Here is a 21,299-nt window from a genome sequence, read left to right as displayed (position 1 = left end):
TTTGAGAGAGAGAGAGAGAGAGAGAGAAACCGGGGGAAGGGCAGAGAAAGAGGGAGACACAGAGTCTGAAGCAGGCTCCAGGCTCTGAGCTGTCAGCACAAAGCCTGATGCAGGGCTCGAACCCTCAAACCACAAGGTCATGACCTGAGCTGAAGTCTGACGCTTGACCGACTGAGCCACCCAGGCACCCAAGCGACATCATTTTTTATTTTTTATTTGCTTTGTGGATGTTTAGTTAGGTTTTCACATTTCTGTTATAAACATAGATGATAGAAAAGAGTACATATGATACTTATGTATTATATATTTTAAATTATCTCGAGTAAATAGAAGTAAGCAGGGCTGTTACATTTTATCTCTTTATCATTATCAATAGTTAATACTGACAGCACTGACACAATACCTGGAAATCAAAGCAAAGACAAGGAAGGAATGGAAGGAAGGGAGAGGTAAGAGAAGGCAGGATATCCCTAAGGACACTGGGGCCATCTGTGGCTCTCTGCTAGGTGGATTGCTGAGCTCTGCCTTCAACAGGAATCCTATACTTGTGGCTGGAGTTTTCGAATCTGTCCTTAGCCCAGTTGCAAAGACCAGATTCTCCTACCATTTCCATAGCAAGGCACTGCGAGATGCTGGGGAGATTCAACAAGTAATAAGGACTTCAAATTTGTTATTTATTGGGAGAAACGAGTGAGTAGATAGCTAACTACAATGTATACAAGAGACCCATAAATTTGAGGGCAAGTGGTTTGAGGGAGTGAAGATGAAGGAGTGGTTACTCTTTTTTTTTTTTTTTTTTTTTTTTTTTTTTTTAAATTTTTTTTTCAACGTTTATTTATTTTTGGGACAGAGAGAGACAGAGCATGAACGGGGGAGGGGCAGAGAGAGAGGGAGACACAGAATCGGAAACAGGCTCCAGGCTCTGAGCCATCAGCCCAGAGCCCGACGCGGGGCTCGAACTCACGGACCGCGAGATCATGACCTGGCTGAAGTCGGACGCTTAACCGACTGCGCCACCCAGGCGCCCCAAGGAGTGGTTACTCTTGATCAGGGAACTGGGAGGGCTCAGGGAGGAGATGGTGACATCAGAGGGATGCCAGACCTACCTGGAAGACATGCTCCTACTGGTGGAGGATGGGGCTAGGGAGGGCTTGGCTGAGTATCATGAATGAAAACAATGGAAACTTGAACATTCATGCTGTGTTCAGAAATGTCTTTCTCACTGTGTGTGTATGTGAGTGTGTGTAGGGGTGTGTCTACCTTCTCTATCAGATTTTCAGAAAATGGTTACTACTTATAGAGTATGTTAGAAAAGCCACTTTGTGGGCTTGGAAAAAGAAAAGCACTTTGCCTACCACCACTTCTGACCCTCACCTCTTTCTCTTCAGAACCTCTAGAGCTAATTTGTGTCATTTCACACAGAAGCACAGGACTTTTATTAACCGCTAAGTGGGACTAACTTGCACATTGTAGGTGCTCAAAAAAATAAAACTAAATTTTTTAAAAGAAATGCATATTTTTGGAAATTGAAGGAATTATTTTGTGACTCTTTTTTTTTCAGCCTTGCTGTCCCTTTTGGGTATTCTCATTCTGTTTTACTCTTCCATTTCCTCTAGAATATTTCTTTTCTAAAAACACTGTATTTTAAAAAAACATATTTCATATTTCTATATTCATGTTACCTTAAGTAACATTCTGTGTGTATCTCTTCTGTTATTAAGTAATACATCCCATTTGTTTTGAAGTTGCTGATACCTAGGCCTTCGCTTTTTCTGGGTTTAAATCATCTAAAATATGTGACCCCACACTTTGAAACCAATTACTGTTCTTGATATGCTCTTTATTTGAGGCATGTTTTTTACTTGGCATTTTTCAAAATTTCTCATTTCCTCTGAGTTCTGTCAAATTGCTTTCCATAAAAAAAAAAAAAAAAAGCAAGCTCTTCTCATGAACTCAGACCCCTGGTGTGGTTGCCTAGTAACAGCATTTTGGGTCTCAGCTTGTGCTGAACAGCAATAAGAGAGAGAGTGAGTGCATCACAGCCATTTCTATAATGCAAAGGCCGGGCTCCGCTCTCACCACGCAGGGTGAATGATGAATTCAAGGTCTTTTTCGGGTCTTCCAAATCTCTCCTTCCCTGGTGAACGTAGACTGCTTTCTGCTCTGTTCTAGTTTTTAGGGATCAAAGAATTTCAAGGCTCTGTGGTGCCTCTGCTTCGGTTGTGTCCTTTATTTGATTCTCTCTTTTCTGAACCTTCTATCAAAGGTTTTCTGACTCTTAATACTACAGATGCTGTCCACCTGGTTTTCTTGGGCTGACATCCATCCAATACTCTTTGGACTGTTTTCTATTTATTTTATCATCTCCTTACCTCAACCCTGTTCATTAGGAGATGGCCTGTGGACTCCAGTGGCCCTTCTGCCTTCTCATTCACTTAGCAGATGAGAAAAAGATTTAAAGAGGGTTGTATTTTATCATGTAGCCTATGCAGAAAGCACTAACCACCCCCCCCATTTTTGTTTTAAAATCACAGTTTGATTCTTATAATTAAATAAGAAGGCGACACGTACAATATAACCAAGTCGGAATTGATTTCAAGACAATTACATTTCTAAAGCTGTGTAGTTTTTATGCCACCATCACTTGGTAGGGTGTTTGTTGTGAAGGAAGTAAATGAATTATTTCATATAAACTGAACCTAATGTCCATCCAGGATGGAAGAGGGCATACTCAAATCCTTATTACAATTCGTTCTTCTAAACCGCATGGCTGGACTTCTGATTCTGGATCTTGGTGGAAATCCAGTGTCACAGAATCCCACCCACAGCTGCAGCAGCAGCAGGGTCCATGCCAACTATTCTTTGGGTGGCTCCTTGGTCTTCACCGCTAACAAATTCCCATCAGAATCCTGAGAGGCCTGCAGGGTGAGTACCAAACCTCTTCAATAGGTTTGTCAAGTTCTCTAAACAGGTACCAGTGTTTTCAGTTCATGTCATCAATCAAGAATGGATACAGTGTTAACTTAAAATATCCAAAGTGGTATCAAAGACTGGCCATAAGTACTCTGGGTGGGATGAGAAGATGCAAACTAAGTGTTTTCATATCTGAGGTGTCTGATTAAACACTCACCACGGGTGCCTGGGTGGCTCAGTTGATTAAGCAGTCACGCAAGGTCATGATCTCACAGTCTGTGGCTTCAAGCCCTGCATTGGGCTCTGTGCTGACAACTCAGAGCCTGGAGCCTGCTTTGGATTCTCTGTCACCCTCTCTCTCTGCCCCTCCCCGCTGGCACTCTGTTTCTGTCTCTCAAAAATAAATAAACATTAAAAAAAATCCCTGGAGTTCACTGATGAATACAGTATATGTTGCAAACACAAAACCTCCTTTTTTATCTGGCTATTAAAGTTCTGTAGAAAGACTGATGTGCCCTTTAACATAAATGAGTAATCTTGAGGTGCCTGGGTGGCTCAGTCCGCTAAGTGTCTGACTTGATTTTCAGCTCAGGTCATGATCTCATAGTGGGATTGAGCCCTGCGTTGACAGTGTGGAGCCTACTTGGGATTCTCTCTCTCCCCCTGCTCTCTCTCTCTCTCTATCTCAAAATAAATAAATAAACATTTAAATGCTGATCTTAATTTCATTTCTTTGTCTTTTTTTTTTTGTAGGGTGCTCGGGGCTTAGATGGAGAACCTGGGCCTCAAGGTCTCCCTGGTGCACCTGTAAGTAGTTTTCCTTTTACAAGACCCAATGACAGATTCTTTAGCAATGATCAGGCAAGATTATTTGCTCTGTGTGTGTGTGCATGTGCACGCATGTCTTCCACATGTGAATAATTAAAGTAGTAAAATGGGCAATAGTTTTTATATTTATTTAAACAAATTTTAATCATGATGAGCATCACTTTCTTGGACAAAGAGAATGTTCTTTTGACTTGGTATGGATTTTTGTTTTTCTTATAGGTGAAAGCAAAATGTTGAGTTTTTACATTTGTTGTGTTTTCCTTTTGTTTTGGTTGCCAGGATGCTTAGAGTCACAGTAACCATCTGTTACTATATTTCAGTTGCTTGGATAATTCTTTTCCTTTTCTATGATTTCTGACCTCATTATTCTATATTTTGACTGTCACATGCACATGTGTCATTATTACGGGCTGCCTCACACCTTTTCTAGAAATAAATACAAAGCCGTCTATTAATAACCACTTTTATCACAGAAAAAGTAGAGAAGGTATAATTAAAATAGAATCTCCAACTATCAAACTCCTACGGCCCAGTGGGAAAGACAGAATGTAACTATGTTGTACATTATAAGATCAAGCACTAGAATATGTGGTGGAGGTAATGCATGCAAGAGGATCTTAGAGGCAGGTTGACCTGGAAAGCCATTCTGGGGGGGATGGGCAGCAGAGTACAGGTGAGAAAGAACACTGTTGGTGGTGATGGGGGTATGTGTTGTCATAGGGGCTGTTACTGTCTGGCATTGGAAGTTTCTACTGAGAAGATGAAAGTGAATAGATGAAGTAGGATCATATTATGGAGTGCTTTTAATGCCAATCTTAGCAGTTTGAACTGATATAGTAGCAATAGGAAGCCATTTGAGATTGTAGAGTGGTTATGCAATTCAACAAAAGCTGTATTTTAGGAAGACACATCCTCTATTACCGCCTATACCATAAATCAACATTAGCCAGATAATTTTGACAGGAACCCCTATCATTGCCTGGAGAATGAAATAATATGGAGACAAGATTGGCAACTGATCCAAACCTCAACTCAGCAAGATAGTCAATGCATTTAGCTGATATGTAGACATAGTTACTGATGTGAAGGTTATCTGCAGCATGGATCTTAATTTTATTATACCTATACATCCAAAGAACACAGAAGCTTTATGCATTTAAAATGAAATCAAAAGACACGTAAGTCTCAGTTATCCCCATGGCAATATAAATTTTTAAGACAATGTAATTTTATAAAAAGATTTCTCGAGGGGCGCCTGAGTGGCTCAGTTGGTTAAGTGTCCGACTTCGGCTCAGGTCATGATCTCATGGTACGTGAGTTTGAACCTCGCATCAGGCTGTGTGCTGACAGCTCAGAGCCTGGAGCCTGTTTTAGACTCTGTCTCCCCCCCTCCACCCCCATCCCTCCCTGGCTCACACTGTCTCTTTCTCAAATAAACATTAAAAAAATTATAAAAAATAAAAAGATTTCTTGAGCTAGGCACCCAAGTCAGAGCAAAGGTTGAAAGAGCAGTAGTAAGGTAATATGGATGGAGTTTTATAATTTCAAAAGTCTATCAATAAGTGACTTCTGCTTGTATTAACAACATTTTATTTTCATACAGGGTGATCAAGGACAGCGAGGACCTCCAGGAGAAACAGGTCCCAAGGGAGATAGAGTGAGTTCAAATTAGTGTTAATCACTCTAAACATGGTGCTTTTTGGTGTCCTCTGATTCTGCTTACCTCTTTGATGTGTCCTAAGTATTGTGATAAATGAGCATGTCTTGTCTATCCTTGCCTTTCTGCCCTGCAGGGACCTCAAGGTTCTAGAGGAATTCCTGGTGTCCCTGGGTCCAAAGGAGACACGGTATGTCCTGAGCCACAGTTATCAAGCACATTTTTCAAAGTGATTATTAACTTGTAATAAAACTTTAGAAAATAATGAAGGGAAGAAAGCTGTGACTATTTCTGAGAGACAGTCTGTTTCTTTGTGTGTCTGTAGGGCTTGCCAGGTGTGGATGGCCGTGATGGGATACCTGGAATGCCTGGAACAAAGGTAGCTGTGTGGCCCTGGCCAACCAAGCACAGCATTTCCATTACTACATTACTGGGAAATGTATTTAGCTGGCTTTGGCTTTTCTCCTCCTTTTAATTTTTAAATCAAGTGTCAACTGAAAATACTATTAGAATAGTATGTTTCTTTACTTGGTTTTAGGAACTCAGTAAAATTGCCCTGTTAATGAAAGTCGCTGAAAGAAACTGTGTATTTTGATTAAATTTATGTCCTAAGTCCATTGTCCTCCTCCCCCCTCCCTGAACTGGATCATATTATAAAAGTGCATGTAAGGTCAGATGTAGAGATTATCCTTCTACTTAGAAGGTCTGTGTCCTTTCCTTTCTTGAAAGAAATTAAGCAGTTCGTACAAGTCCAATGATGCATACAAACTTCTTTTTTCAGGGTGAACCAGGGAAACCTGGGCCTCCTGGTGATGCAGGATTGCAAGGGTTACCTGTAAGTATTTGAGTCTTTAAATGTTTATTGGTTTGGGTACATATTTTGAAAATATGAATTTTAGGGAGAAATAATTTGATAAGTTTTGGGGAACATATATGATATTTTAATTTTATATTTTTACAGTTTTACATTTTCTACTTTTTTCTGGATAACTAGCTATTTCTCCAATAACTATACTAAGCTTTACTTTTATCTTCTATCTTTAGTTCACTCAATTTGTCTTATTTCACTAACCCTGAGCTATGGGCCAGGGTCATATACTTCCTCCTACTTTTAACCAGTTCTGAAGTTCTTGTTAGCAGAGTTGAGCCATAAGAGGGTTGAGAGTATGTTCATAGGACAATGTGAGATATAAGATACCATTTTTTTTGATGTGTGGTATTTTGAATTATTCAAATTGGTGTTTCCCTGCATTAATGTGGCTGGAGGCTAATGTGGATTATACAGATGTATTCTTGGAGACACATGTTTCAAGGTTACAAAGGGATACTTGGTGATTTGAGGACTGGCCACAATTTATTATGATATCTGTCTGACATTTCAAAATAACCAGTGAGAGAACATTAGGACTCCCAATAGTACCAAATTTTAGTTAGAGCCAGCATTCTCCTGCCATTTTTTTTCCTACTTAAGCGTTAGCGATTCAGTAGGTAGGTCCTTGTTTTGTTATTCTGTACCTCAAATCATGCTGGTAGTAGAAGCTCCCATTGACCTGAAAATAGTACTGAATTATAATTTGGAAATTCATGCTTGAAAAATAACTTTAGTTTAGAGGCAGGATTTGCCTAAGGGTGTTCAGACTTAACAAGCCAGATACAGTGAAGCAATTCCTTCTAAACTGTTCAGAATTTGGGAACTAGGGAGAAGCTCCCTCACATTAAGGCTTTGCTGCTGTCACGATCCTCTTGGCCCCTCGGCATGAAGTGAGCACGGCACCTGCAGATTCTCAGGTAAAGTGATTCAACCCGTGTTCTGTATGTGCTCTTTCAGGGTGTACCTGGGATCCCTGGAGCAAAGGGTGTTGCTGGTGAAAAGGTAAAAGATTAAACCTTTTTAATTAGTACTTTTCTCTATTTCTTTATTCTTTCATTAGTGTGTTTTATTTATCATTTTTAGTATTTCCAGCCTGACTTTTATTTTTGACTCTAAGGAGAAATGAAAAAGGCTTTATGGCTTCAAATGCTATTCTCTTTCCTAGCTGCAAACAGAATACTTTGACAAAGTGTTGCTGATTAGACTTCCTTCCTGAAAGTGTCATCCTTTGCCAGTAGAAAACAGAGAAAGTGTTACTGTTCTTTACCACTTAAAATAAGGAAATTGTTACTAAGCCATAGAAATTATGTCACAATTAAAAACAACAGTTGAAAGAAAAATTAAAGGGAGAAGACATAGCTTTGAATAAAATAGATAAAATGTGAATAATGTAGAATTTGGTCACTACCAGGTTATAGGGCTACAGCTCTCTAATTATAGGGGTCCACAGCATCTTTAAAGAGCAGAGATGTTCCCTAATAAGTAGACTGTGAGAGACTGATGGTGTAGATGACATCCCAGACATGTGCTTTCCCTGGAGCTGGCTGGCAGGGTTTTTCTCAACAGCACATCCTCTTACTCCTCATGTTCACAGGATTCTTTTTAATTTTAATAGTGTCAGTGTCAGGTAAAAGGGCTCAAAGAAAGGTATTGGAGACAGAAGTGGTAAAGGAAAGACACATATAATTAATATTGTGAAGAAAGAAAACTTTTCTCATATTCTTGTCTGGCTAATGACCTTCATTTTTTTGACATTTGACCTTCACTTTTGGACTTTTTGACACCTTTACTATACTTGTGGGAATAACAGAACATTATCCTGAATCTGAAAAACTTTTTAATGTATCCACTAAGAAAGAGATTCTACATCTTCCCAAATTCTCAATGTGAAATTGGGAAATTAATGCTATTTAGGTGTCAGAAATGCCTGGTCTGGCCTAGACAGGTTGATGATATGCTTACTTGCTGTCTGAATTACCCTGAATGTTGCTCTTTACCTTTAGGGTAACACAGGTGCTCCAGGGAAGCCTGGTCAATTGGGGAATTCAGGCAAACCGGTAAGATGCCATGAGTTACCTTTCCTTATATTATAACCTGTTACAATCAGTGAGCAAAGAATTAGGGAGTGTTAACTTTTTCTTTCCTTGCCTTCCTCATAATAGGGCCAACAGGGGCCTCCAGGAGAAGTGGGACCCCGAGGACCCCGAGGGCTTCCTGTGAGTACTCCTTTTCTGTAGAACCTTCCAAGGTGCCTTCTCAGGGTTTTGCTGGGTGTTCTTCCAATCATTTGTTCATTTATCCATGAATGCCTTCTGGTGTTTGAGAATGTCCTAGCTGAGAGAGACAATGGAATGGGAATGCTATTCATGTATACACATGCTTTTTTTAAATTCAGAAAGTGGAAATAAAACTTAAAAAATGTTTAAAATATGTTTAAAAAGCATGATGACCCTTTTTGCTCTCATATCATGTTGAGGGAAATATTTTAGTGTGGTTAAAGAACAATAGTACTGAGACATAATTCAGGTACTATATAATCCACCCATTTAAAGTATACAATTTATTGATTTTTAGCATATCTGTGGAATTATGCAACCATTACCACAGTCCATTTTCAACATTTTCGTCATCCAAAAAAGAAACTCTGTGTCCACTTGCAGTCACTCAACACTTCCTCCCAATCTTCTCAGCCCTACTCAACCACAAATCCACTTTCTGTCTCTGTAGATTTACCTGTTCCGAAAATATCATATAAATGGTATCATACAATTATGTGGGTTTTTCAGTGATTGGCTTCTTTCAACATGTTTCAAGTCCTAGCTATGCTGTAGCATGTATCCGTACTTTGTTCCTTTTTATTGGTGAATAATTTCAGTTGCATGTATATACCAAATTTCATTCATTCTTTCATCCACTGATGGACATTTGGGTTATTTCTGCTTTTTGGCCATTATGAATGATGCTACTATGAAAATTTTTCTATGAGTTTTTGTGTGGTCACATGTTTTTCTCTTGAGTACAATACCTAGAAGTAGAATTTCTAGGTTATGTGAGAACTATGTTTAGGTTTTTGAGAAACTGCCAGACTTTTTTTAGTGTGAGTTTGTAAATGTGCCTATTTTGCATCAAATCTAGAAACGTAGATTTTCCCTTTAACCCTTAGAGAGAAACTGATTAGGAAATTAAACGTTAATGTGAACTTTAAAAAATTCTCTCTGGCCTTCAGTATAAAGTTCTTGTTTTCAAAATCTGCTGAGTATCAAAAAGAATTCCAAGTGAGAACACAGAATTATTTCTAAATATTGTTGTTACTTCTTTTAAAGCATTTCATGAGCATGCTGAATGAGGATTTTCATGTTTGAGGGAAGTGAAATATTCCAGGTGTCCTGTGACACAAGAGGGGAATTTTTCCATTTCTCATGGATGTTTGTCAACTGACCTCTACCAGGTGGTTTCCAAAAGTTTCTCTGCAGCCAAAGAAACTAGCTATTGCCCCTCATTATGCTCCTTGCTCCCTCGCTGCTCACTTATCCTTTTCTTCTCTCTTGCTTGAAGCCTGCAAATTTCTAATTAAAATACTTTCCTTAAATTGACTGCCAAAGCAATGAGTTTGTAGCTAGATCACATTCCTAAAACAATGAAGATTCTCCGTGACTGGTCCAGAAAGATTTAACAGTGTGGGAAAGGGGCACTGAAACTTTGAGAATGTTGGCTATTAAGTCTAGTGTTCACTTTGTAGAGCAGAAAACAGTAAAGGTGAAGGAGCACCTGCTGTGTGTGAGGACCACACACTGAAGCACAAAATGTGACACAGTAGAGAGGGCTTGGCCCATCATCAGTTAAGTGCCATGGGATATATCGAGAACCAGAGGCAGAACTGCGGAAGGAGATGGGGTGGGAGTGTTTACTTCTTTTATGTGAGGGCAGGCAGATCTGTTATGCCTGTATCTGTTCTGCGTATGTTTCAACCTGATTCAGGTTTTGATTTTTGCGTTTTTGTAAATGTCTAGGTTCTCATTGCAGCTCAAAGCTTTGGTGTTTTTCTTCGGTCATGATTCCTATCTCTAGTAGGACCCGCTGATTCTACCACCTCCTTTTGAAGGTCTCTTACATTTGACTCTTCTTTTCTAAGCCGACTTCCACTGTCCTGGCTCAGATCATTAGCTGCTGCTTGGATTATCCGTTGTCTCCTGATTTGCCTCCCCAGCTTGTCTATCCTTCCTCTACCAGTGTTTCCCAACAAGGTACTCCTGGCATCTTGGTTGGGATAATTCTGTGTTCCCCAGGACCTTACCCTAGAACTCCAGTAGTGTTCCCATGGCCATGGTGACACACAAAAGTATCAGGCACCATTTCAGAGGCCTGGGGACTGGCTGTGACCCCAGCTGTGCAGACTGCCATCCTGGTCTTTTTGAAGTATGCCTTCTGTCATCACTTCTCTTCTTTATTTACAAATCTTCCATGGATCTCCACTGGCAATTAAAGAAAGTACCAAATCTTAAACTGTTGGTTTACCCTCTAGTTTTATGTTCCACTTCTGCCTTGCTCAGAGCCAGCCTGTGTTCAAGTCAAGCTGGACTCCATGCCAATTTCCAAATAGTCTCTGTACTTCTCAGCCTGCCTTTCTTTTCTTATGCTCTGCACTTAGATGGCTTTCTTCTCAATGTCCCATGTGTCTTCTTAGATGTGATTAAAATGTTAATTCTACAATGAAACCATCTCTGATTATGTCCCATCCTCCAGATAGAAGTGCTCTCTCTTATTCTGAACTCTACAACCCTGGGCCCCTTAAAACTTTTTTAAATTAATTAATTTTATTTATTTTTTTAGATTTTATTTAAATCCAAGTTAGTTAACATATAGTGTAATAACGGTTTCAGGAATAGAATTTAGTGATTCATCACTGACATATGAACCCAGTGCTCATCCCAACAAGTGTCCTCCCTAATACCCATCACCTATTTTGCCCTCCCCCACCCACCTGCCTTCCAGCAACCCTCAGTTTGTTCTCTGTATTTAAGAGTCTCTTATGGTGTGCCTCCCTTTTTGCCCCTTGCTGTGGAAACAGCGGGGATGCAGGGACACCTGTGATCCACCTTTGTGGTCCCTACATCTCTTTACTCAGGGCCTGTCGCAAGGTGGTGCTTAATAAATATTTCTTAAAATGAACTGAATTGGAGGTATAATAAATCTTGCTATGCTGCTTATGTTGGTAATAACTGACTTCTCACCTACTATAAATTTTATAGAAAAGTGTCACAAGAGGTTCTAAGTATTAGAGTTCTGGAGCAGAGTTTTAACATCAAATCTACTTAGTGAAGGATACGTTTATTCTTTCATTTTACATCATTAAATTTAGTTTCATAGATAAAGGTTCACACATTTTCAACTATTCCTCACAAGTTTTAGCAGTTTTTCCTGAAAATGTCAAATTGAAAAGCTGAGTAGAAGGAATGAAAACCTATTTCTAATGTGTCCTACTAATGGACCAGGCTAATTGGAGCATGTCTTTGAAATTAAGTGGTGTTCCCCTTTCCAAACCATTGTTCTAACAGCTTTAGCCAATGCCACAGCAAGATATATGGGAGGTTTTTTTTTTGTCACCACCAGTGATGACATATGAGCACATATCTTTACCACTTGGATCGTGCTTCTGGCTTTCTCAGTCACACTCTACTGCTTTTCACTTGGATCTGGGTGACTCCTGGTTTACAGCAGGCTTATGGCTGGGGCCTCGGATCCAGTGGCTCCTGGTCCATTTCCGTCTTTCAGGCTTCCCAGAACTTGCCAGGGCTTTTGTTGAGAAAGTTGTGTTTGCTCTGCTCTCATGATTCTGACTGGGATGAGCGAGCGCCATGCTGATCTGCTTCCAGTTTTCTGAAGATTATATACTCCTGGAGTACAGAAGCCTCTCTCATTTCTCTTGAAGTTCTACCCCCACCTGTCGTCAACAGCTCTGGGCACAGAGGTCCCCATATGGTGTGTTGTCGAATGGTCGAAACTGCCTTCCTGTGCCACCCAGGCCATGGAATATTATCCCTGTCAATAATTTGTGAAGCAGCTGTGGTGGTTATAGATTTTGATCTGCCTCCATGTGTGCAAGAATATTTAAACCTACACCAGAGAGAAATAAAACTATACAATGCTGTAAAGTTGAATAGATTTTTAAAATATCTTTGTGGCAAACCTAAAAATTACCATTGCACTAGGACTAATAACATCTTCCAATATTAATATGAAAATGGTTTTGTAAAAGCAACAATCTGTAGAAATCATAATTGATCTTCTGGGTTAATCAGCATCCTTTTTCCCAGAGAGAGGCACTTAAGTATATACTCCAGACTAAGTATAATGATTTATAATTTCTCACTTCCAAAATTAGCATAGTACTAAGAATAATGTTCATTCTTCATCTAGTTAGCATTTTCGGTAATCAGGCAAATGCAACCACCATCACAATCTAGAGGACAATGGAATAAAATCCAGAATTTTTTTTTTGCAAAATAAGTATGATAACATCAGTATAATGAAATATATATTTCCAGGATATTTTCAAAGTCTCGTAGCTCTATTTTATTTTATTTTATTTTATTTTATTTTATTTATTTATTTATTTTTAATATATGAAATTTATTGCCAAATTGGTTTCCATACAACACCCAGTGCTCATCCCAAAAGGTGCCCTCCTCAATACCCATCCCCCCCCCTCCCCTCCCTCCCACCCCCCATCAACCCTCAGTTTGTTCTCAGTTTTTAACAGTCTCTTATGCTTTGGCTCTCTCCCACTCTAACCTCTTTTTTTTTTTTTTTCTTCCCCTCCCCCATGGGTTTCTGTTAAGTTTCTCAGGATCCACATAAGAGTGAAACCATATGGTATCTGTCTTTCTCTGCATGTCGTAGCTCTATTTTAAAAGGGAGACTTCCAAGTGGAATAATTTGTCTGTATTTATTGAAATTAGTTTTACAAAACAGCTCCCAGTATTTATTTATAAAGAAGGCGCCTTCTCGGTGGTTAATGGTCTTGATAGAAACTAGAGAAACGAACATTGCAGACTTTTTTTTTTTTCCAAGAGCAATTTTTACACTCAAAGAAATGGGAGATTTGAAACGCAAAGAACAATTTAATTAAACATTTGATTAAAAAACATAATTTTGACTGATTTCTTTAGGCCTTGGGTAAAATCTTGGATAAAAACAGTAACCAATGTTTACAGTGCTTACTATGAGCCAGACACTGTTCTAAGTGCTTTATGTATCTATTCAATCCTCTCAAAAACCCTATGAGATAGGTACCGCTTTTATCCCCACTTCATAGGTAAGGAAACCGAGGCACAGAGAGGTGAAGTTACGGGCCTGGAGTTGGCTGATGCACAGCAGGGTCAGGACCTGGCAGTGGGGCTCAGTGCCTGTGGCCTCATCTCCAGTACCTTGCTAGCTCTAGTCAAGGCTCTGCAGGATGGTTTTCATTTGAAGTTAGCTTGCCAGATTCTAATGGTACAAGGCGTATTTAGCAAATTTAAAATTTTGGTGTTTATGGAATTTTCATAATGAGCATTTAACAAAAGTTTATGTAAAGCTGGTGAAGACAAATATGACATGAATCCACACAGATTCCTGGGTCTTACCTCAGAACTACAAAATAAGAATATATGGGAGCAAGGAGGAGGGAAGCAGAAGGAGGAGCAGGGAGATGGAGTGGTGGAAGATGTCTGGTGAAATATAGTTCTTTTAGTGTTTATTTAGTTTAAGAGAGAAAGAGAGAGCATGTGTATATGTGAGCATGGGGGAGGGGCAGAGAGAGGGAGAGAGAGAGAGAGAGAGAGAGAGAGAGAGAATCCCAAGCAGGCTCTATGCTATCAGTGCAGAGCCTGATGCAGGGCTCAATCCCATGAATTGTTAGATCACGAACTGAGCCGAAATCAAGAGTCAGACACTCGACCAACTAAGCCACCCAGGCACCCCAAGGGAACTATATTTCTAAAACACTCTTTGGGGGATTCTAATGCACAGCCATAGTTGGGAATCACTGGTAGAGGGTCTGCATCTTTTTTAAAGCATTGATTGGCTTCTTAAATAGGGAGGAGTTGGCAGATGTGTCTGAACATATTGGAGATATATATGGTGGCACTGAGCATCCAAGAGAAAAATAAAGCCTTTTAATGTTCCTCATTTTTTTTTTTATTGGTAGGGTTCTGCCTTTTTTTCTGGTCCCTTACAATTTTTTTTTTGTTACAAATCAGAACTCTTGTTGTCACAGGGTTTGTAAATATTAGCCACTGAGTAGAAAAGCCATATTCCTACCAGTCTCCCTTGACCTCATCTGAGAATATGGTAATCACCACAGCTTTTGAAAAACAGGAGGTTTACATTTATTTAGCACACCTGTGGTTCCAAGGTCATGGTTAATTGCTCCCTACAACATGTGTTTAATCTATGTTTTTAAAGATTACTATTTATATCTTGAATACTCATGTTCATCTTACTCACAGGTGAAATTCTAGAACTTAGAAAACGTTTTTAGAATACATAGAAATCCTAAGAATGGCCATCAGAAAATCTTGTCCTAACACTCTATTTGTAACTGCTTGGTCATTGTTGTGAAAATAAACATCACCTTTGTCAAACTTGAGATGATTTCTATAGAAATACCTATGTTTCAAATGGCCAAGAACCTGCGTGTCTCAGTCAGTTAAGTGTTCATGCTCTCTTTCTCTCAAAATAAAATAAATAAAATTAATCTCTGAAAAAAATAAAATAATATGGCCAAGAATTTAAAGGGTGGAAGAGAAATAAAAATGAGTAACACATGCTGAAAAATGCTTGTAATTTTACTGATCCTCTAGTCCTACTCTAGTCCTCTGGGTGTGCTGGGCTCGTGGGTGTAGAAGTTCAGCAGAACAGACTGTCTACACTGGGGTTCTGAGCCATTCATATGTGTTGCCAAGGTCCTGCCAGCAGCTGGAAAACACTTATGAATTGACTAATAAGAGGTCCTGAAAGACAGAAAAAATAAGATACCAGCAGAGAAAAATCTTTGTCTTTGACTGGAAAAATAATCCCTACAAGAAAGAAATGAAAAGTTATACAATCCTCTATTTTAACTTAGCCCTTTGGTTTGTGAAAGAGAAAAAAAGTACATCAATCATCTTTATTTTGGCATAATGGTTCACTTATTTAGAAGTGAATACTTGAGTTTGTATCAAGAACTGCTTTCCTCTTCTGATATCATTAATTAGTTTTCCCACTGATGACTATTAATTATTCTGTGAATTAAAGTCATGTTAGCCCAATGACATTTAGGATCTTAATCATGATGCAGTTCAGAAATTATTGAAAATGCCAGCAGAACAGACATACTGAAGAAAATCTGTCTTGAACTCTCAAGTGCTGGGCTAAATTAACGGGATGGAATCCAGTCTTTTTATATTTATATTTATATTTATATTTATATTTATATTTATATTTATATTTATATTTATACTTATACTTATATTTATACTTATATTTATATTTATAGATGGATAGAATCTATCACAGTGGCTGGTTTCTTACATCTTTCCAGTGCCCATCCTCAAAGGACGCTGCCTCAGGCTTCTAAGCTGCTCACAAGGGTTAAGGGCTAATGTACCATACAAACTTATATACTAGACAAGCTGCTTATATAAACATTTTTTATAAAGTATTTAAGAGCTTTTCATTTAAATCACCTGTAATTCATTTGAAACAACTGCCACTTAATTACAGCTCCAAGCTAGAGACCTGTAATTTAGCAAACATTTCTTAATCCTTTAAAAAAACCTGGAAATTCAGAATGATGATAGATCTTGACACTTAATTCAAATTACAGATAAATGAATAGTATATGGGCCAGATCAGGATAATCTTAGCAGAAGCATTTATATATATCAAAGGCACATCTGGGTGGTTCAGTTGGTTAAGCATCCAACTTTGGCTCAGGTCATGATCTCCCGGTTGGTGAGTTTGAGCCCTGAATGTGGCTTTCTGCTGTCATCCTCTGCGCCCCCCCAACCCCTCCCCTGCTTGCACTCTCTCTATCTCAAAAATAAATAAACATTAAAAAATATATAAATATCAAAAATTAATATGAAGTTTTTGTGTCATTTTAAAGTAAAATGAAGTCAAAAGACTACTTTCATTTTTATTTATACCGCCCAGGAAATGTGATTATTTATCCAATAGCCTTGTGTTCAGTTTAGTTGAATATGTGTTCAAAATAAACGTTTATCAGACTGCATAAAACTGTATGAGGTTCTTGGGGAAAGAAATTGAGGAATTCATGTCTCCTTTTCTCAAAAGGCTTAGAGTTTCAAATAAAAAATTGAAGTTGGCTCAGAAAATGAAATGTTGCTTTTGGTGCATTTTCATTATAAATTGTACTTTCCAAAGTTTATTTAATCTTTTAAGATATGTTTAGAACAAGAATGTGTAGAACAAAGAATTTTGTATGTCAGAAACTTTGTAAATTTCTATTATCTCTTTTTGAAGTTGCATTAGTAACTTAAAGATAAATATCCCTGTCCTGTTTCTCTTTTTTCACTCTTTTGCGGTTCAAGATCTTTTACCAGACGCTGCATTAAAATGTACCGTAGACCTGAAATTTACTCTGTGTTTAGGCATTCTGCGGAATTCAAAATTAATATACCTATACCTCAAGGGCACATAATCTAAATGAGAGGATAAAACATACACAAATAGCCATAATATAAGTTGTAGTGTGACTTAGATGCTGAAAATTACTAATTGTCATTTCTCATGGATGTATCAGACATCATTTTTATCTAATGGTTTGTAATCACAATGAACAGTTAACACATTCACTGAAGGATGAATAGTGGGGAGGCTGTGGGCATTTTATGTAACAACGTTGAACTTGGGGAGAATACTTTGATGACTTTTATATTTAAACAAAAACCTAAGCAGAATGTTATTTTATTGACATAGTAATTAAGCATTTGAGTTCTGGCAAACTGTCCAGTTGACAGTCATGTTTGTGTTTTTCCAGGGCAGCAGAGGTGAAATAGGACCAGTGGGACCCCCAGGACCACCAGGTAAACTGGTGAGTAGTAATTTCCAGTCTCCAACAGTTTATACGCTTCATACAAAACATGGTCAACTTGTAAAAATAAGCAAGGAGAGAAAAACAATGTGCGAAGAGTGATTTAATCATCCTTGCTTGATTTCTACTGTGCTGTGAATGTGTGAAAATGTAAATGCGGAATTTCACATTATATCTAGGATACCCCCAGAAGGTGTTTGAATCAGTGTGGATTGTGGCATACATTTTGAAACGAGGAGAGACACGAAGTGCTACATTTGGCCTCTGGTTGTTCTTGAAATTGAGGAGAAGTGTGTGAATGCTGCCTTTGACTTCTCCGAGTAGGCTTGTTTACACAGCCAGAGAAGCACTACCATTGCACGGGCTCCACTGAAAGAGCCCACTGTTGAGGGGGGGGGGGTTGCAAACCCGGGAACTGAGGACCTCAGAGGTGGGACAGAGCGGGTGGAGGGACTCGCCTATTTCTTCCTTAGACTGTGGGAGAGAGGCAGATTTGAGGAGCAGAGCTATACCAACCACAGCACATTTATTTTAGACAGGAGTCAACACACCCGAGGTTATGTCTGCCTTGCATGCTTGAGGTGTTGCAGTAACACTGATTTGGGAGATTCTGTGTTTGTTTTTCAGGGTTCTCTGGGTAGTCCTGGCCTCCCTGGCTTGCCTGGCCCCCCTGGACTTCCTGGAATGAAAGGTGACAGGGTAAGCTAGCCCTCCAAAAAGTTCCTTATGTTTTGATTTTTACTATGAGAAACCAAGCTGTGTGTTTGGCGCAGTGGAGATTTTTATAGCAATGATCATAGTGATCAAGAAAGGCATCCTAAATTACTGAGAGTTGGGATCAAGAAGCAAAAGAAATCTAACATAATAATTTCTCAGAAGGAAAAAATGAAAGTTGAGAAGAGTAAAAATTTCAGTTGTAATCATACTTCCTGTTTAGTTTTAAATTTACATTCCTACCAGTCAGGTTTATGTGGGCATGAACAGAGAACACCCCAAGTTTTCAGCTTTTGGACAACTGTCAGTTTCTCCAGGTCTCACCTGACTGTTGTTAGGTTGTGAGGAGAGGAGCAAGACCTCGTCTGTCACATCATTCATATGTGTCCTTGCCTGCCAGCCTGATATGGGAAGTTGGTTCATTTGAAATTATGTAGTTGAATTATCTGAAAATACTGAAAAAGTATTATATTTTATTCAATACAGGGAGCAGTTGGTGAACCTGGTCCAAAGGGTGAACAGGTGGGTCCAATCAGAAGAATATGAGATGCAGTGAGTAATGCATATTAATGTACCTCACCAGCAGGGGGCACTGGCTGGTTTATGGTGTGAATAAAAAGATGGAGGCTAGCAGTTTTGCTCAATGTGCTTCATAGTGTGTGAAAGCTAGAATTTAGTTTTGTCTGTAGCCTTATCTACTACTTCAATAAGCTGGAGCTGATGATGGCTCTGCCTCCAAGACCACACATTGTCCTTCCTATGAAAAAAGTGTCCCTGGCTCTGATTCACAGGATTGGTTTACTTGTAACTGATAGAGCCTTCTATAGCCACATCATCATATTTTGAGTTCTTCTGTATCAAGACTTTAACAAATAAATTATGAACATGAATTATAATTAATCCTTTTTCTGGGTTCTTTTTCTACAGTGAAAGCCTTTTTTTTCAAGGAATACCTAATTTTATTTACTTATTTATTTAGTTATTTATTTATTTTTTTTTTAATTTTTTTTTTCAACCTTTATTTATTTTTGGGACAGAGAGAGACAGAGCATGAACGGGGGAGGGGCAGAGAGAGAGGGAGACACAGAATCGGAAACAGGCTCCAGGTTCTGAGCCATCAGCCCAGAGCCCGACGCGGGGCTCGAACTCACGGACCGCGAGATCATGACCTGGCTGAAGTCGGACGCTTAACCGACTGCGCCACCCAGGCGCCCCTACTTATTTATTTTTTGAAGTTTATTTATATTGAGAGAGATAGAGACAGTTTGTGGGGGAGGGGTAGAGAGATAGTGAGGGAGAATCCCAGGCAGGCTCCGTGCTGTCAGCACAGAGCCCGATGTGGGGCTTGAACTCATGAAATCATGAGATCAAGACAAGACCTGAGCTGAAACCAGGAGTCAGACACTTACCGACTGAGCCACCCAGGTGCCCCAAGGAATACCTAATTTTAAAATTGCTGGATACAATCATTAATCCTTAAGTTTAGAAGAAACTCAACCTCACCTTCTATCTTTTCTCTAGGCTCTCTTCTGATTTAGACTAGCCACTGACAGATTGAGAAGCCATTGGGAGCATTTTGTATTTCTGCATGATCCAGGGGGCACTGTGGGCACTTAGGAATGCTTACCCATGTTGACTGGTTAAAACTGAGGCAAGGGATTGAGAATTCAAAAATGTGACTTTTAATCTTAATTTTTAGGGTTCCTCTGGTGAAGAAGGAGAAGCAGGAGAAAGGGGTGAACTTGTAAGACATTTTGTTCTGGTTAATGATGAACTGTACTGATTTCTAATTGTATTAGAAACATATTTTTTCTTTGCTACTGTCACTTGCTGACTTCTATAGTGGCTACAATGTTTCTTACATAAACTAATGACTTCCCAAGACTGCAGCCAAGATCAAGTAAAGCACAGGGAAACACCCCAAAACTGAAAGACCTGGCCTTAAGCCTTTGGAGAATAAAGTATTCTCTTATAGGTGATGAATTTTCTTGTGGCTTTACACCTAGACATTCCAAGTGATTCTTATGGGACTATAGAAAGTCTGTGAATAGTGCCTATCATGGAAACAAAATTAATTTTATTAGGGTTACAAAGCTGTGGCTTACAAGTGTGACTGTAGGTATTCTCTGTAGTCTAAAACCTTCCAAAGAAGTGACCTCCATCTCCAGAGGATGCTCCTGCTAAATCTCCAGGAAGGCACTAAGAATGAGAAAAAATTATCTTTATTGCAAGAACTGCTAGATCTGCTGGCTCATCTCTACGGTTTTGACACAATCTAACATGACCTAATGTGAAAACTTACATTTGGTCCTTTGGAGTGGTAACAGATTTCTCATAAAATAGTTCCAGAGAGCACTTAGTGCAGGAAAAAATTCTAGTAATGTTTTATTCAGATTATCAGGATTTAGAGCTAATATAAATGTAGCATCTAAATTAAGCAAAGCTCTCTATTAAGTAAATTTGAAAAAGGATTATTTTAATTTTATTTTCTGTTAAAATTTTTCATTTTATGGGCTAAGAGGATGTTTTAAGTCATTCTGTTTTGTAGTGGAGATGAACTGATGTGCTAAAACTTGAGCTGAATTCACATCTAGAATTAGGGGTGGGAGATTTCCAAGTTTTATTTTTTAAGCATAAAACCATTCATATTTGGTTTGATAGACTTTTGGGGATAAGTTTTAAAACACTGTTAGAATTTCAAAAATGAAGTCACCAGGTTTAAATGTCTACTGTGTTTTGAAATAGCATGCTAGTTTGATATCTTTTGACTTACACGTTTTAATTCTCACACCTAGCATTTTAGATCTAGTTGGAGCCTTGTAAAGCTCTGATTCAACCCTGTTATTTAACAGGTTAGCCAAAGGCTAGGAGGTTATAAAGCTCACAGACGGTCACAAAGTTAAGTAGTGGAACTGGGACTAGAATCCAAATTTTGAATCTAATGTTTTTCTGCAGTGCCAGGGTCCATCTGTTCATAGTTTTCTGTAGATTTCAGCAGCACAATAACCTTTGAAATGTTTTTAGTAGACTACCAAATGTGAATGCATTGTTCTAATATAATTTTTTTTATTGATTTAGGGAGATATAGGATTACCTGGGCCAAAGGGATCTGTAAGTACAATGAACAATAATGGTATAAAAAATAAACATATCAATAAAACTACAGAAAATGCAATACTCTGCTTTATGAAATCACTCTATAAAATTCAATTCTTAAAGGACTTACCTTCAAGGAAATT

General features: G+C 38.7%; 1 protein-coding gene across 1 annotated transcript in view; it reads left to right on the top strand.

Moving 5' to 3' along the window:
* The window catches only part of COL9A1 (collagen type IX alpha 1 chain), an 88,983-nt gene that overhangs the window by 45,582 nt on the left and 22,102 nt on the right, over positions 1 to 21,299 (top strand). The window contains exons 21-33 of the mRNA XM_045498679.1: positions 3,667 to 3,720; positions 5,345 to 5,398; positions 5,535 to 5,588; positions 5,724 to 5,777; positions 6,180 to 6,233; positions 7,227 to 7,271; positions 8,273 to 8,326; positions 8,432 to 8,485; positions 17,293 to 17,346; positions 17,974 to 18,045; positions 18,547 to 18,582; positions 19,760 to 19,804; positions 21,139 to 21,171. Coding sequence (XP_045354635.1) covers positions 3,667 to 3,720; positions 5,345 to 5,398; positions 5,535 to 5,588; positions 5,724 to 5,777; positions 6,180 to 6,233; positions 7,227 to 7,271; positions 8,273 to 8,326; positions 8,432 to 8,485; positions 17,293 to 17,346; positions 17,974 to 18,045; positions 18,547 to 18,582; positions 19,760 to 19,804; positions 21,139 to 21,171 — 663 coding nt within the window. The remainder of the gene's footprint in view (positions 1 to 3,666; positions 3,721 to 5,344; positions 5,399 to 5,534; positions 5,589 to 5,723; positions 5,778 to 6,179; positions 6,234 to 7,226; positions 7,272 to 8,272; positions 8,327 to 8,431; positions 8,486 to 17,292; positions 17,347 to 17,973; positions 18,046 to 18,546; positions 18,583 to 19,759; positions 19,805 to 21,138; positions 21,172 to 21,299) is intronic.

This window comes from Leopardus geoffroyi, chromosome B2, assembly GCF_018350155.1.
Source record: "Leopardus geoffroyi isolate Oge1 chromosome B2, O.geoffroyi_Oge1_pat1.0, whole genome shotgun sequence".
NCBI classification, from domain to species: domain Eukaryota; kingdom Metazoa; phylum Chordata; class Mammalia; order Carnivora; family Felidae; genus Leopardus; species Leopardus geoffroyi.
Note: the sequence above shows the minus strand (reverse complement) of the source record. Positions and strands in the feature narration are given on the sequence as shown.